This window comes from Gavia stellata, chromosome 27 (genome assembly GCF_030936135.1).
Source record: "Gavia stellata isolate bGavSte3 chromosome 27, bGavSte3.hap2, whole genome shotgun sequence".
NCBI classification, from domain to species: domain Eukaryota; kingdom Metazoa; phylum Chordata; class Aves; order Gaviiformes; family Gaviidae; genus Gavia; species Gavia stellata.
This window is the reverse complement of record NC_082620.1, coordinates 8,017,378-8,032,408: the sequence shown is the minus strand read 5'-3', so window position 1 is coordinate 8,032,408 and position 15,031 is coordinate 8,017,378. Positions and strand designations below refer to the sequence as shown.

The 15,031-nt window shown below is 41.8% G+C and overlaps 1 protein-coding gene across 2 annotated transcripts in view; it reads left to right on the top strand.

Moving 5' to 3' along the window:
* The first annotated feature begins 8,043 nt into the window (after positions 1-8,043).
* MMEL1 (membrane metalloendopeptidase like 1) overlaps positions 8,044-15,031 on the top strand; it is a 28,824-nt gene continuing 21,836 nt past the window's right edge. The window contains exons 1-2 of one of the 2 annotated variants that reach the window (XM_009810046.2): positions 8,044-8,093; positions 8,231-8,394. In XM_009810046.2, coding sequence (XP_009808348.1) covers positions 8,044-8,093; positions 8,231-8,394 — 214 coding nt within the window. Of the gene's footprint in view, positions 8,094-8,230; positions 8,395-15,031 lie in introns of those variants that run through there. The other variant, XM_009810047.2, reaches the window with a different exon arrangement.

The following is a 15,031-nucleotide window of genomic DNA, read 5'->3' as shown; positions in this document are numbered from 1 at the left end:
ATGGTGGAAAGGGTTAATTCTCCCTGATAAGTCTCTGCGCAGAGCATTTAATTCATTGGGCATTCTAAGCCACCTGTGTGTGAGAGTGAACGTGCAAGAGAAAGAGAGAGGGAGATCTAGGCATAGTACTTTGCAAGACCATTATTGGGGAGAGCCTATTAAAGAGATCAATGCTGATAATAATAATAATAAGAAGCAGCATTTGTTTCTGACTGCCAGGAAACGTAAACGTTCCAGTTACATCCCAGAAACTACAGAAGCCACCTGACTTCTGCAGCTGAAAATCATTCTCCACAAGACAGAGGTAAGACAACTTCACATTTTTACCCGCTTCTCTGTGCAAAGTGCATGCATTTAAAAATTCATCGCAGAAATCATTGCATAACTTTTATACATAACACCACTAACGTCTGGTATTTCTTTCTTCTGATGATGTTCAAAAGATCATTATCTCTAAAGGGAGGGTGGGTGAAGAGTTTTGAAACATCATCTGAACTTCAAGGTTTTCCCAGTTCTAATCTGTTTTGGGTGCGCATCTCCTAGGAGTTATTTACACTACACATGTCTGGTAGCCAACTAGCTGTAAGAAGATACTTGAGTACTGATTTTTTTTTAAATGCTAATTGACAGACAACAGGGTTACACTGGCTCTCAAAGACAAACCCATTATTTCTGAGCACAATGAGTTATCCTCTGTAGTCAGCATCCCTGCTACAATAAATCAAAAGCATCCAGACATTGTCCTGGAGTCATTCACTATGCTGATTTACTGGGAGCTAGGTTGGTTGGTTGTGGTTTTTTTTTAATGTCATCCTGTAGCTTCAGAGTGTCTCCTGTGTTTAAGGTAAAAGCGTATACTAGTCTCATTTCTATCACAGTTTCTTAAATAGTCCTTTCACTCTTCAGAAAGCAACTGTTTAGACTGAGGTTAATGAAGACATTTACTAACATTCGACAGTACTGGAATAGTGCGTACTCTTTTGGTCACTAAACAAAACTAGTGATGTTGATAGTAAATCTGACAGTTTTAGACATGCATTATAAGTCTTGGTTCAGGTGAGCTCTCCTGTTTAGATTAATTCATATATACAGAAGAAATCTGTATCTGTGTAACCTGAACATTGAAACCCCGGTCACAACAGAGATTAGCTATCTTTCTGGACTCGTGCTTCTTTATTGTACTAAAGACAAAGAGGAAAGCAACAAAAGAGTTCTTAAGCAGTCTCTTTGATGAGTTTTGAAGCTACTCTCCACACTCCTGCCTCTCTCACACACGCATACACACAGAGGAAGTGGTAATGTGTAATCTGCACTAAAGAGGAAATGCAAAATATTTCACATGCAAGTGATTTCAGATCTGGTATTGCACTTCTATCAAGAAATAGGGATAGATACAGTTGGATTGTACATGGTGAATAAAACTGACTGACAGGAAAAAAAATTAAGACTTCACACATTTAAAAAAAATCCACTCTTAACTGACCCATCTGTTCTGAATGTGAAATACTTGTTATCCGTCCTTTCTGCAAGCAGAATCCAAAGCGATAGAATCAAAGTGCAATGCAAAGCTGCAATGCAAGCTAGCATAAGCATGCATTTTGCCTATTAACACATTCATTTACATTCTTTATTGTGCCCCCACTAGAATTAAGGTGTCACATAGTCCTAAAATTCTCGTAAGTTAAATAGAACACAATACCTGATATTGCTGTGTTTTCCTCTATCGAAAGAGGAAGGGACTCAGACAAAAATCAGAAAAGAAAAAAGCAGACATGTAGGACAAAAAAGTGTGAAATTAATTGGTAAACTACTTAGCTTTGTGTTCTCGCCTATGGATGCGTTTTCTGCTTTTGCTGTTTGTATCAGAGACAAGGAAAATATCTTTCCGCAGAGCAATTCTTGTTGAATTACTATTGGAAGAAAACTGTCCATCCAACCCACATTACAGAATTTTTGCTTGCTAGATTTTGCAGTGTCCTTCTTTTTCCATGTGTGAGTCAAAAATCCCTATCTATGTATGGTGTTTGTGTATGTGCATACATTATAGAATCGGGAAATGAAACAGTAAGAGAAGTCTACCAGCTAACCAGTTCTCATTTCTAAAGCCAGAGTCAAACCATATGATCAACAAGGACTAAAGCAATGCCCTTTCTGCAAGATTTGTGCTGAATTTTCAAAGACATTATTGCATGATGAAGTGCAGGGTCCTTTCCAGTCCTTCCCTGGACGCTGCATCTGCATTATGCCGGTTTGACAATAGCACTGCTGCGCCGAAACGGAGATAGCTCTTCACGCTTTGATGTGCCAGCAATATCCAGAAGAGAAGGTCTGGCCATTCCAGGGGAATAAATCTACAGAAAAGTTACACGTCATAGCCACATTCACACTCCACTAGGAGTTGCACTGAATTCTTGTGGAATGTCACATCGCAAGTAGTTGCCAAGGCCAGCCCATTAGAGCCCTTCGAAAGCCTCTGCATTAACCACCTTGTACAGAAGCGATGTCATAACAGAAGTTGCATGCCCACATCACTCAAAAGGCTTTGGATGACTGCCTAAAATCAAGGTTTATATGGGACTTTTTGCACTGGCGAAATATTCAGGGCAAAGTACAAAACCCTGGCATCCAGAGGTATGGTGATTTTCTCTCACATCTTAGTACGGATTAATTTATAAGGACATACATGGTGCAACAGATAGAGAGGGATATCTTGTTTCCATGGTAACAATACTTAAGACACATCATACTAAAGATGATGTCAGCACCACGTCCTGTTTGATTTTGACTGCGTTAGGACACTGAGTTGTTTATACATTTGATGTAGCTGTTTAATACCTGCAGGAGAACCCCAGAGCACTGGAGTATGCAGAGAGCAGCAACCATTAGAACATCTATTCAGATGACCCAGCACATTCAATTACATCAATACTAAACAAAAAATTGTCTTAGTGCAACCTGAATAAGTTGTTGGGAGAAGGTCATAGTCCGCACCGAGAAAAGACTGTGCAAAACCTCAGGATGGCAGGGAGCTAAACTAGGTAATATATTCTCATTTAATCCTAGCACAGGGTTTTTGAGGTACACATCACCAATAGTAAAGCAAAAATATGCAGAGAAAAAAAAACGCACAACCCTTCACAATTTTTGTCTTCAGAATCAATTCCTTCTAAATGAAGAGTTGAAGGTTGATTTGACATTGTAGGCAACTACAACATGGCAACCAAACTTCTGAGAAAGGTAGTAGTATCCTTGAATACTGTCTTCTCCCAGTGCAGTGTCCCAGGTATAACCATGGTTATTCCAGATTCTCCAAGGGAAACATGAAAACAAAAATATTCACAGCCCTGAATCAAGTACAGTCTCCCAGGCAAATGAGGTACCGGCTAGACTATTTGCTGTTCAGGGCTGGAGCTCTCTGACCATGAATTCCTCCCAGGCTTGAGAAACTTTCCCAAGAAGAAAAGCATTGCATAAAAATTCCAGACCAGCTCCCTCTCTCTATACCAGAACTGCCGGAGTTCTGCGTGGTTTGGGATGCCCTGTGCCTGAGGAAGCACCTCTTTAGGAAGCAGTCATACGTGGGGGTCTTAAAGTTCACAGTAAAATCATCCTAAAAGGAGGCGGCCATCCAGATTGGCCACTCAAGCCCCACCCTTCCAGGATCCAAGTGTGAAAATCTAGGATTTGAGGCTTTTTTAAAACAGCAACCCTGCCATTACGAGCTCTTTACGAAATCAAATTCCAGTACAGAAGAACCTCCTTTAGTTACAAAGCAAGCAAAAAGGGAAAAATCCTTTCAAAGTAGCCCAATACAAACAGCAAATGCCTCATTGCTTCATATGTTTTTCGTCTACATCGCTTTGGGGAAAGAGCGTGCTTTCCAGTAACTGAACCTCTCTGCTATTTCTCAATTTCTGGAAGAAGAAATCCCCAGATCAGTGTTCGCCTTCACATTATTGTAAATAGAGATTACACTTTTTAAGCTAATTTGTAAAATAAGGGTTGAATGGATTGTGAACTAGACCAGCAGATGAAAGACTAGCACGCGAAAATTTCTGCAGGCAGTGACTGCCACTGTAACCTTGACAAGTCACAACACTTTCCTGTGCCTCAGTTTATGCATTAGGGTATAAAGGAACTGAACTTCTTTTAGCAATTTCTGGTTGAAAAGCACTGCAGAAAGAAAAAAATTTATGAATAATTTAGTTGGGTTTAGGAAAAAAAAAAAAAAACAAAAAAACCCACTTCCACTTTGCATCATCAGATCTCCTTTGCCATAAAGGCTACAAGGTGATACTGAGACTGTGTCAGAAACCAAAATAGGTCTTTCCCCTTAGAAGCAATGAACAGACGGGGACCTCACTGCACTGGTGGAGAACTGTCAAAATGACGGATTACTCTATTTCAGTGACCACACAAAGTTGCTCAAGACAATCAAAATTAATGATTCTGCAAATACGTCCTTTACAGTTGCTGGTGCTTCTCATACAGAAGAGAAGCACTTCCCTCCACCCCCACCCCCACCCCCCCCCGCTTTCTTACAGCACAGCAACTTAAATACTTGTTACCAGATTTCCCATCATGAAGAGAAACATCTAATAAAAACAAGACACATCATTCTTAAATCAAAATCATTCTGTCTAGTATGGCTATCTCTGTGTCTATCAACGTGTATTTTATAGCTCATGTCTCCCCTCACAAACTTCAGCACAAACCAGAAATGTATCATGTCACAAGATCCTTTCACAGCCATAAAAGTCTTTGACAAAATATTCAAGTCTTCCCACCCTCTCATGTCTATATTAGGGGCATAATTCTGCTCTCACATTCATAATTACAGCTCCCTTGACTGCCTTTAGTATTAGCTCTGCTTGCCCCTCCTTAGAGGAGGAGTTTGCCAACAGAGTCATCAAGTAGAAGAAAAAAACTATTTCCTTCTGAGTTAAAAGGTACAAAAGGATTCTCTCCAGGAACGTCCACATCAAGTTTTCCCAGTGTATTTCATCAGCAAAAGTGCTCAGTGGTTTATTTCACCAATACCTTAAGAGCCACGACCAATTTCATCTTCTTTAGGTCTAGCACATGGAATTTTATTATCTGCTTTCTGTATGTTCTGTGTAATTTAATTGCCTGAAAGCACACACTGACAGGATGCTCATTAGTTGCAACAATTGCTCCTGAGCCTACGGGCAGTTCTGATCGTATTCAGGGCCTGTACTGGCTCTGCCTCACTGTCGGGCACATCCCACTGGCTTCCAATTGACTTGGTTATACTTGCCTGGAAAAGCCAGTGTATATATACCTAAGACACTTAAATTACATGCTGTGTTTGCCAATCAGTCCCAATTTGAATCTTAGGAGGATAAAAACAACTTTTCCCAATAGAAAATGGTATTAACAGTCGGGCACTTCCTTTACTTCGCTGCAACAACTGCAAACTTCTGGATGACTGCTTTGGGTTGAGCACTGCTCTTGCTCACCCAGATGCTGACTTAGTGTAGAAAAACAGGTAAAAAATTAATTTAAAATAGGACCTGAAGGAACATGATAAACTTACTAATCCATTTTCTCCCTTTTCTGACATTCTGTAACCCAAACAGGCTCAGCACTACCTAAACCATTTGTCGCTGATACCTGCCTGAGAACTGACAATGGAAGTACTTTCGTTATAAATACTAAGCAGTTTATTTCAGAGCTAAACTGCAAGAGTAAAAGAAATACAAAATATTTGTCACTACTGACTTTCCAGTCTAATGTTCAGATTGGCCTAACGTAACCTTTAGAAAATGCAAGCCAACGCCATTGCTACACCCAAAGTTCCTTGTACATCCTATTGGAAACAGTACACCTTTTCCTCAGCTCTACAAGGAAGCAAAGCCATTAAAATACAGGAAGAGATTCTTGATATAGTTCCCACTTCCTCCCAAAATTAGAAAAAAAAAAAAAGAAAAGGGAGAAAAAAGGATTTTCTTTATGATTATGTTAATGTTTTTTGAGGGAATCTATGAATTTTCTGGGGACATAAGAGAGATCTACATTCTTGGCGCTCATGTATGACCTCAATTAAGTTGCTTTGGTCCACGTTCAAATAATTTTTTACAGATGGTACTTAGGACTTTGTAAGTCCTCTATCTCTTGATTACGTGGGGGGCTAGGGCCCGCACCCTGAGTAGCGGGCAGCCTGAATCGCTCGTAGCATTCCTAGCCTCAGAGACCACCTTAGTCACAATGCCTACAACAGCAAGCATGGAAAGCAGAAGGAATAAAGCCCTTGGATTCTTGGCATCATGATTCTCCACCCATGAAATGGGCAAAATAACACCCTCCAGGCTCTTCTAGCCATGTTCCAAGAATAACTACATTAAATCCTGTGGGGCGCTTGGCTGCTGCAGTATTATGGACCTTAACTAGGCAGGCCTTCCTCAGAGCCAGCTACATTGCAAGGTAACAATAAAACTGTTCAGCAATAAGGAAGATTCACATAGGTAGGAAACTAATCTTTTGTTACATGTAGAACTTCCTGCAAAGAGAAAGAAGAGATGGCTTAACTCATCATTACATGTATAGCTTTGTCCTTATAGGCAACCTTCCCTTCTGTAGCTAGTTTTCACATATGGGCACCCAGGATTGGCACGTGCCTCCTTTCCTTTCAGATCTTTGTGTTCTTTATACTCCTCTTCAGATGGTGGGATGCGAATAGCTGCCTTCACACTTGACAGAAGCCTAAGATAACAGGCAAATTCTCCCAGGGGTTTTGAGGCAGGGTACGGACTAGAAGAGGAAGGAGGCTTAGACTCCTGCCAGAAGAAACTGGCGTTTATTGTTGCCTACCCCGTTCAGGGAAACAGGTCCGCGTTCACATTCTCGGAACATTCTGCGTGTACGGTCCCAGTAAACAGGGCTACCGCAAAGAAACCCCTGCTCTGCCCTCAGCGCTTCCTCCTGAATACACACCAAACTTGGAGCGCTGGTGAAGCGCTCAGGTTGAGAGCGGTACCAACCCTAAAGTTTATACAGTGTCAACTTTGGCAGCCAGTTACTAGCTCAATAAACCAGCCTGGAAGGGAAAAAGAACCCAAGCCAACCACCCTGCTTCTCCCTCATTCCAAAGTCAGTTCTGGAAAACAATAAAACAAAACCCAAGGGAAATCGCATGCCTATCCTGCCCTTGCTTTTACTGTCTTCCCCAGTTGTTACCAGATAGATTTCCAAGCAGTTGCATAAAAGAATTCTGTGCATAGCCTGCAACAATCTATAAACCGGTGCGTTTTCAAAGAAGAAGCTGTTCCCGTATGTTGCACCCAAAAGCTGCCAGCACTCTCAGAGCCAGAGGGTTTCAATAGGTTTTCACCTCTCTGACTTCACGCTCCTTCTGCGAGCACAGCGGCCAAACGACCTGGCGGCGGGTTTCAGGAAAGCTGGGGGAAACTTGGGAGAAGCTGCAGCAGAGCGGAGCTTGTGCTGCTTGCAGGCTGCGAGTGCACAGCCCGGTCTGCCGCCGCGCCGCAAGCCCTCCTCCCCCTGCCGCTGAGGAGCATTTGCCTGGAGCTGGGAACTGCACACGGCGGAGCGCCGAAGTTTGAGCATGGCTCTGAGAAGAGCGAGAAGCTGGAGCTCACAAGCTCCTGCAGCCCCGGGAGCTGACACGTGTTCCAGGAGCCTTCTACTTTCCAAACCCGTCATCTCTGCTAAGGAGGGAGCAGACACAGCTCAAAGGCACTCGCACCTGGAAGGATCTTGTTTTGGATTCTGCTGCTGTTAACGGAGCTCTGCAGACCTGCTCGTATCCACAGAGGGAAAAAAAGGAAAATCCTTCGAAACAGCAAGACACTTTCGAAGCGGGGAGTGGAAGGAGGCAGTTTTCCCCCTCCTTCCCTGCCTGGGAGAAAGGAGTTGCCCAACCTGGTCATGAGACCGTGCCGTACTCCCCGAAGCAGGCTCCCGCGGTTGTGACACTGCCCCACCGAGAGCCCGGGGCAGCGCAGCCCAGAGCAGCCCCCCAGCAGTACGCCCCGAGCGCAGGCAATCTGGTGGGCACAGGAGATGGAGAATGAGGTTGCCAAATCTGTGGACAATCAAATGGACAAATACATGTAATAATTTGGAAGTTTTCTTTGCCTATCTTTGCTTTCACTCTGCCTCCTTTCTCTCCCTCATTTGTCGTGCATTTATCCCTATATTGATTTAGCTGTGCTGTTAATTCTTTCTTACCCTCCCCTCTTCAATCTAGAGTCACAATAATGGGGAAATCAGAAAGTCAAATGGATATTGTGGAAAAATCAACAAAATCTGGGAAGAAATCCTGGAGCTTCGTGGCAATCGGTCTGGCTGTCTTGCTGCTCCTCATGACTTGTGCAGTGGTCGCCCTGGTGATCCTGTATGCCAGCAGCAGAGGTAAGGAACCTGTGAATAATTCTCCTCTTCCCTCTGCAAACAACGTACAAGTCTTTTTGCAGAGCTAAATGAAAACAAAAATACAGGGAGACAGCGAGGTCACCTCTGTGAGGGACTTGGCTATCTCTGCCTTGTTCCAAGCTCATGCACAGAGAGGATTATGTTGGATTTTATTTCATTTTTAAATTATGTGATGGAAGATTCTATGTTTTTAATTAATTCTATGTGTTTTATTGAATTCAGCATTGTTTTGAAAAATAAAAAAAATTTTGCACTATTTCAGAGGGGAGGGTGTGCGTCTGTGTAAGGCTTAACATTTCCTTATTTTATAGAAGCCTGAATCAAGATTCATTATTGCCAGGAGTTACAAAGCAACAGCTGCTTAGCAGAGCTAAAGAGGAGAGTGCTTATTACAATGTGAAAGCTTTTTTTTTTTTAAAAAAAAAAAAAAAAAAAAGATGCCAGCATGCTGCTGAGGAAAGCAAGAATTTTTAATACTACATCAGGCAATTTGATCTCTAGGTGAGATTTGGTTCAGTGACTCTCATGCAGATGTCATGCCAGGAACCCGACAATGAGGCATATTACTTTGAGGAGCTTTACCTAAATATGTTAACTGCAGAGCATGCTTACTCTCAAAACTAAGTTTTTCCACTAGTACACCAAATGCAAAGTCGTACTTAAAAATTCTGTGAAGCGATCAGCATGATTGGTAGCAGCACCTGCCTCTTCTTTGTCATTTCCACAAATGCCTCTTGGGTTCAGGGCTTTGGTAAAACACTAGGGGATAAAACTAAGTAGTACGAACAGAAAAACCAAAGCAAGGCATTGTTTTCTCCTTACATTGTCTCTGCTTCCCCTGCCTGCAGTGAACCGCTTTCCTCAGCACTTACATACAACACCGCACAATTCTGAGCAATAATTCATGAGAAAAGCCTTTTTATTGTTTACTCCTTTTGCTACCAGCAATTGAATGTTACCAGCATTTCTTCCAGTGTTAGATGAAATCTCTGAGTATTTGGTATTCATAATACTCATCAGGAAGTTGCTTATATTTATTCTATTAGCTCAGGAGACAGGAGAAAAAAATAATCCCCCAAGCTAGGTCCTAGGGTAGGAATTTCTGTATCAAAATACTGAGCTATGCAGAATGTTGTGCTCGCATGCAAAAAGGATTTGAGAAGTCTGCTCTACATCTTGCTTCTTGAGTAAATCAGAATCCAGGTATTAATAATATTTGCCCAAATGTTGGTCTCTCATCTAAATCCGTGGGAAGAATCGGTGCATGGAAAGCAAGTGCTAACTATTACATTTTTTAGATGAAAGGCTTATCTGTGAGAAAGCAGTTCCAAAATCTAAATATTTTTCAGGCTCGTATCAGCAATTAAACTTTCACTGGAAATGTTTCCCAGATTCAGACATTCCTGAGCAAACTGTGAGTTCAACGCGATCGCGGAGCTGATCTGCGGCTTGGCCTGCACCGCGTGCAGCTCTGCCCGCTGTCTCCTCACGCCTGAAGGGAGTGTTTCAGCACTGACCTAGAGCCAGTTTCTCCCTCTCTCAGTTTGCATTGAGGTGTACATAGTTGAACTACTACACTAGGAGACACCAAGATGTAGTCGTACCCTGGCGTAGCCACGAGCGTTAGGTAATTCACAGGTAGAACGGGGCAGCAGGAACTTTAATCCACACCATCTTTCAGATGCGTGCCTATATGCGCTGTTTGGGTCTAACGCCGCGAAAGCAAGAGCTCTTCAGTGCAACCAGTGAATGTTCCTGCAGAACAGGAACGTTTTTTGTCTTGAAAAGTTTTGTCCAAATACCCGCTTGGTTCTGGTTTGATGTTACATCTAGGCCTGTACCCAGTGCTCGGTCAAGAGGCTGAAGTCCCTCTTAGACTTAGCAAGTGAAAAGCACCTATTGCTCAAAGCTGTCTAACATAAGTATCAATCCTACACAGCGACAGGAAAAACATGTAGCTGAGCCGCATTTTGGCGATAGAACCACGAATGTTATCCCTGGGATTCTTTTATTTCTAATTTCACTCAAATGTTAATTTTGAAATGTGTATAGGACGCTGGATTGTTTACTATGGGCAGATTCAGAGTCACCACTTCATCTTTGTACATCCTTTAGCAGAATGACACTACCCAGACAGGCTTCTAAAAAGCAATTCGGTTTTGCTAATGGAAAAATTTAAAGGATTACCTGCCCTGCCTTACGTTCTCTCTTTTTTTACATATGAAAGTATACATAGGCTTTGTGGTTCAGGGAGTATATTTTTATTCTCTCCTGTGTATAGCTTGGAGAAAAGCATTGTGGAGCATGAAACAGGCCTCTGGTTATAGCAATAATGCCTGTAATACATGTTAATACTGACTGTGATTTTTATCCATATACCCAGACTACAAAAACACTGAAGCTTTCACAGCAATGCAGTTACATAGTTCTAGAAGCAGTTTGGGGATTTTTGGCATCCAAAGAAGTTCGCATACCCATAAAACCTTGTCTAAATAAGCTAAAAGAAGATATATTAAGAATAGGAGAGTAGTATTTCGGTGATCATAGAAAGGGAGGCAGACAGAACTGAAGTCATTTGTGTTTGGATCTGAATACACCATGCTCTCAATCTTTCCATCACACCCACACATACATCTTTGCAGCCTTTTCACAGCTCTTTCTCAGCTATGTTCTACAAATATTTACTAAACTCCAAATCTCATCACTTGTTGGAAAGGTTACAGTCTGAAGAACATTTCAACACTTATTGTAGCTGACACATCAAGTCACAGCCAGTGACTTCTCCCGACAACTTAGAGTTACAAACAACTTACATTCTTACCTAATTGCTGGTCCTGCCTACTCAGAAGTCATGTTATTAGTTCAATTGATCTTTTATTCACTTTCTGGCTTCCAGGTTTGTAGGGTTTCTCACAAGTAAGATTCGCAGATATTTTTTGTGTGTGTCTGCATCCCCACAGGTTGTCACTGCTCACATCTATTACACAGGCTGTTAGAAAGCTAGAGGGAATGCTTATGCACCTATGCTCCATCCTGTTAGGCAGGCTACAAACAAATAAACAACGAGAAGTACAACACTTGGACTAAGAGGCACCTTGTTCTGGGAGTGGATTTCAAAAAGCCATGTTACGCTCCTGCATTTCCTGTGCTGTGAATGCAATTAATGTGCACTTGAATAATAGATTCGTAAGAACCTGCTGACTAGGGGCAATATCTAAACTGGTCACTGGCACGCGAAGAAAAGGTTGTGGCTGAGATCTGGCTTGTCTCCTAGACTGATGCCTAGTCATTCTCTGACTTTGTGAATGTTCATTAACGAGGCATCTATTCAGAGGAGATGGCGAATTTAAAGAAGTGGCAGCTAACACAAAAGTCATGATGAAATGACATTTGGGTGGCAAGACTCTTCTCAATTCTACTCAGATGGAGCTACGTGAGTGTAAAGCGTGAATGTGGAGCAACAGGCCATACAGGGCTGCAAAAGTAGGCAAATACTCAGTTTATTCCTTCTCGCGTGAAATTCTGTCTCGGCCATGCTTTTAGATATACTATAGGTAAGAAATCATAAGAAAGGTGGAATAAAACCCAAACACTTGTGTTATGGAGTCCATTTGAAGACACTGACATCTGGTATAGACAGCCCTCTCAGAGGAAGAAAATCTAAATTTGGCAATTACATTATTTGTTGCAAACAATTCACTGTTACAACAGCAACAAAGGCAGTCTGCAGTGCTGACAGCACTTCTGCAGAAGAGATCTGTGTGAGAAATAGATAAGGTGCTGAAAGGTAAAGCTCACACTTGACTGCCTGATGACAACTGTGGATCTAATTGTTTCGACGTGTGCCATCCCCAGCCATCTGTGGTCCTCAAAAACACACAGTGGGAAAACACTAAACACAAACTGTGCGCTTCAGAGACCGTACAGAATGATTTGCTTCGCTTTTGTTGTCTAAAAAGGAACTTTAATAAGGCTGTGAAAAGCAACTTGTATTTTAAGAAGTTGCCATTCAAAAGATGAACTGCTGAAGAGGACTACAGTGCTCTACAGATCTCGGAAGTTATTCTTACATCCTGCGGCTGACCAGTAAATGAAATACTGTTCAGTGGCTTCTTGTAAAGTCAGCTTAAGACAACAGAATTCTTTACAGTGAACGCAGTGCAGTCTGAAGGATGTCCCAGCTCTGCCATTTTTCAGGTGAGCAGTTGACCTCTGAAGTAGTGTCTGGAGTGCTTATTTTCCCTCATTTTCTTCCATCTGGAGTAGTCCCACAGCTAAGGTCATTGTATTTAGCTCCATTAAAGCTTACCTTCCCTTCTCAATTCTCTGATGGTGCTCTGTCAGACAAAGTGAGCAAAGCCTTCAGTCTGCAGAGGGTTCATTGGTTCTTTTCTACTTACAAGACTATCAACAGAGCAAGAGTATGACTTTCTTAATGAAGTAAATGCAAGGGTAATAATGCAGAGGTCCTGAATTTTGAGAGCCATGAAGGAACTTGGTACTGCACAGAGTAGTTCCAGCGATGAGATCTTTCCGGCCTATTTCTGTTCTTTTGACATCCCTCTTTGATAGTTTTAAAAGATACACCCATGCAAGGGTATCTCAGAAGATAGAGTTGGGAAAATGGAGTGATTCGTTTTAAAAGAGAAGAAATGTTGTAAGATGCAAGATTCTTGGTGAACTTGGCTGTGGGAGAAGACAAGTGGGAAGTAAGGTTTGATAGGAGGAAACAAGTATTGATTCCCCACGAACCCTTCCACCTGTGTGTTTACTTTCTATGGAGCAGGGGAAACTTGGGATTCAGAGCTGAACAATCTGCGCCAATTTTCCTCGGCTACAAATCACTATCTTCATGCCTTACATCATTGTCAAACATGAGTCCATGTCCCACTTATGATTTTACATTCAGAAATTTCCCATCACATCCATCTAAATCCTACTAGACGTTTGTTTTGTTTCACCTTCCAGGCTTTGTAGAACATTAACCCAAGTTGTCCTTCCCACGTCTGTACTTGCAGCAGTCTTTGCCCATGGATGTCAAAGCAGGAGTCTCTATTATAGCTCAGTCAGTCAGCAATATTTAACCAGGGAAGAAAAATATATAGAGAAATACCTATATTTATACTGAAAACTTGAGCAGTTGTTTTTAGCAAAGTAGTTTGAGAAAATGAAGTTGCACAGCTGAGACTTTAGGAGGTGCTTTTTACATTTGTTTCCAGTTATTTGAAGTTCAAGAGGTGCCGTAGACAGACCCAACAAGCGTATTGTGAAGTAAAACAGGGCAGTGTTGGTCATATCTCGTACAGAGTCAGGTTGGCTTGGTTCTTTGTCAGGAATGGTACTGAGGCTTAAAAGAGATAATTGGTAGAAAAACAAAGGAGCCACTTTTAGAAGTAAACTGAGAGCCCCTCACCAGCCCTTTCTAATTATCTGGTTTTGTGGCAGAGTTTCAGAGCCCTGAGTGTGCAACCAAGGTTTCAAAACAGATTTGGCTTCCCTGCTTATACAGCTCAATTACATTTTCACAATCACAAGGGCTTTTTGAATGTGGGGAGTTAGAATCTTGCTGAAAGCTGTTGCGTTCCAGAAACTGAAGTTAGACATTGTCAGGTTATATTAAAAAGGTTCCTTTTCCCTAGAAGGATTTTTTTTTGAATGATTTGGAATTTATTTGGAAATATACCCTGGGCTTTTAGGTTTGGGGCTTTTGGTTTTTTGTTTAAATTATTAGAGAGTTTAGGAAACTCCAAAAATTTGGTTTAGCTTTGTCTGGTACAAAAGAAAATAATGCTAAACCTCTCTGTGTGAAGCTTCACATTGTTACACGTATTTTGCTCATCCCATGTTCAGATTGCTAGACACTAAACTATAATAAGGCAGGCAGTTGTTCTAATGCAGATCTACTCCCACGCAGCATGACGGCACTCGGCTGAACCCTGAATGTTACATTCCCAATCACAGTGGGGGCTTTTTATGTTGCTTCCACTGATGAACTTCAAAGCCCTCTTTTCTTCCCTACTGTTTTATTTCTATCTGAATTACTGTAATCTTGTTTGCTCTCATGTAAAACACTTGTTTTCATTGGAAGGAATTTTTTTAGTAACTCTTTTCTGCAAACATCCTAGTGTCAGGATCAAAAAAACAGTTTAAAAACATGGCTAATCCTGTTGGAAAGTAAGGGTACAAGATTTTGTTTTCCAGTGTGGAACCAAGTAGTTGTCTATTTAACATAAGTAGATACTAAGCTAGTCCAGTTTCACAAATGGGAGATTAAAACAGCAAAATTAATTTTCTTGTGCCCAGGGCCAAGGCCACTCATCAGGCTGAGGTGCTTAGATACCTCCCATTCCCGTTCTATAGTGAACGGCACGTAAGAGAGTGACGCAACCAGCATCACAAACACATTCACTTTAGTATTCAGCGTAAAAAGTTACGTGTTCATGTACAAAGGCTTCAGTGTAAGCCTGCAGCAGAACTTATGGCTCTGAATTCACATCAAGACCCTCTGTAATCACTGCCGTCAAACTCATAGCAGTATATTTAGTGTAGAGCACCAAACAGTAAGAGCTAGGGACTGTTCCAGTTTCAGTTTCTGCTCCCCGCTGATGCAGCAGAA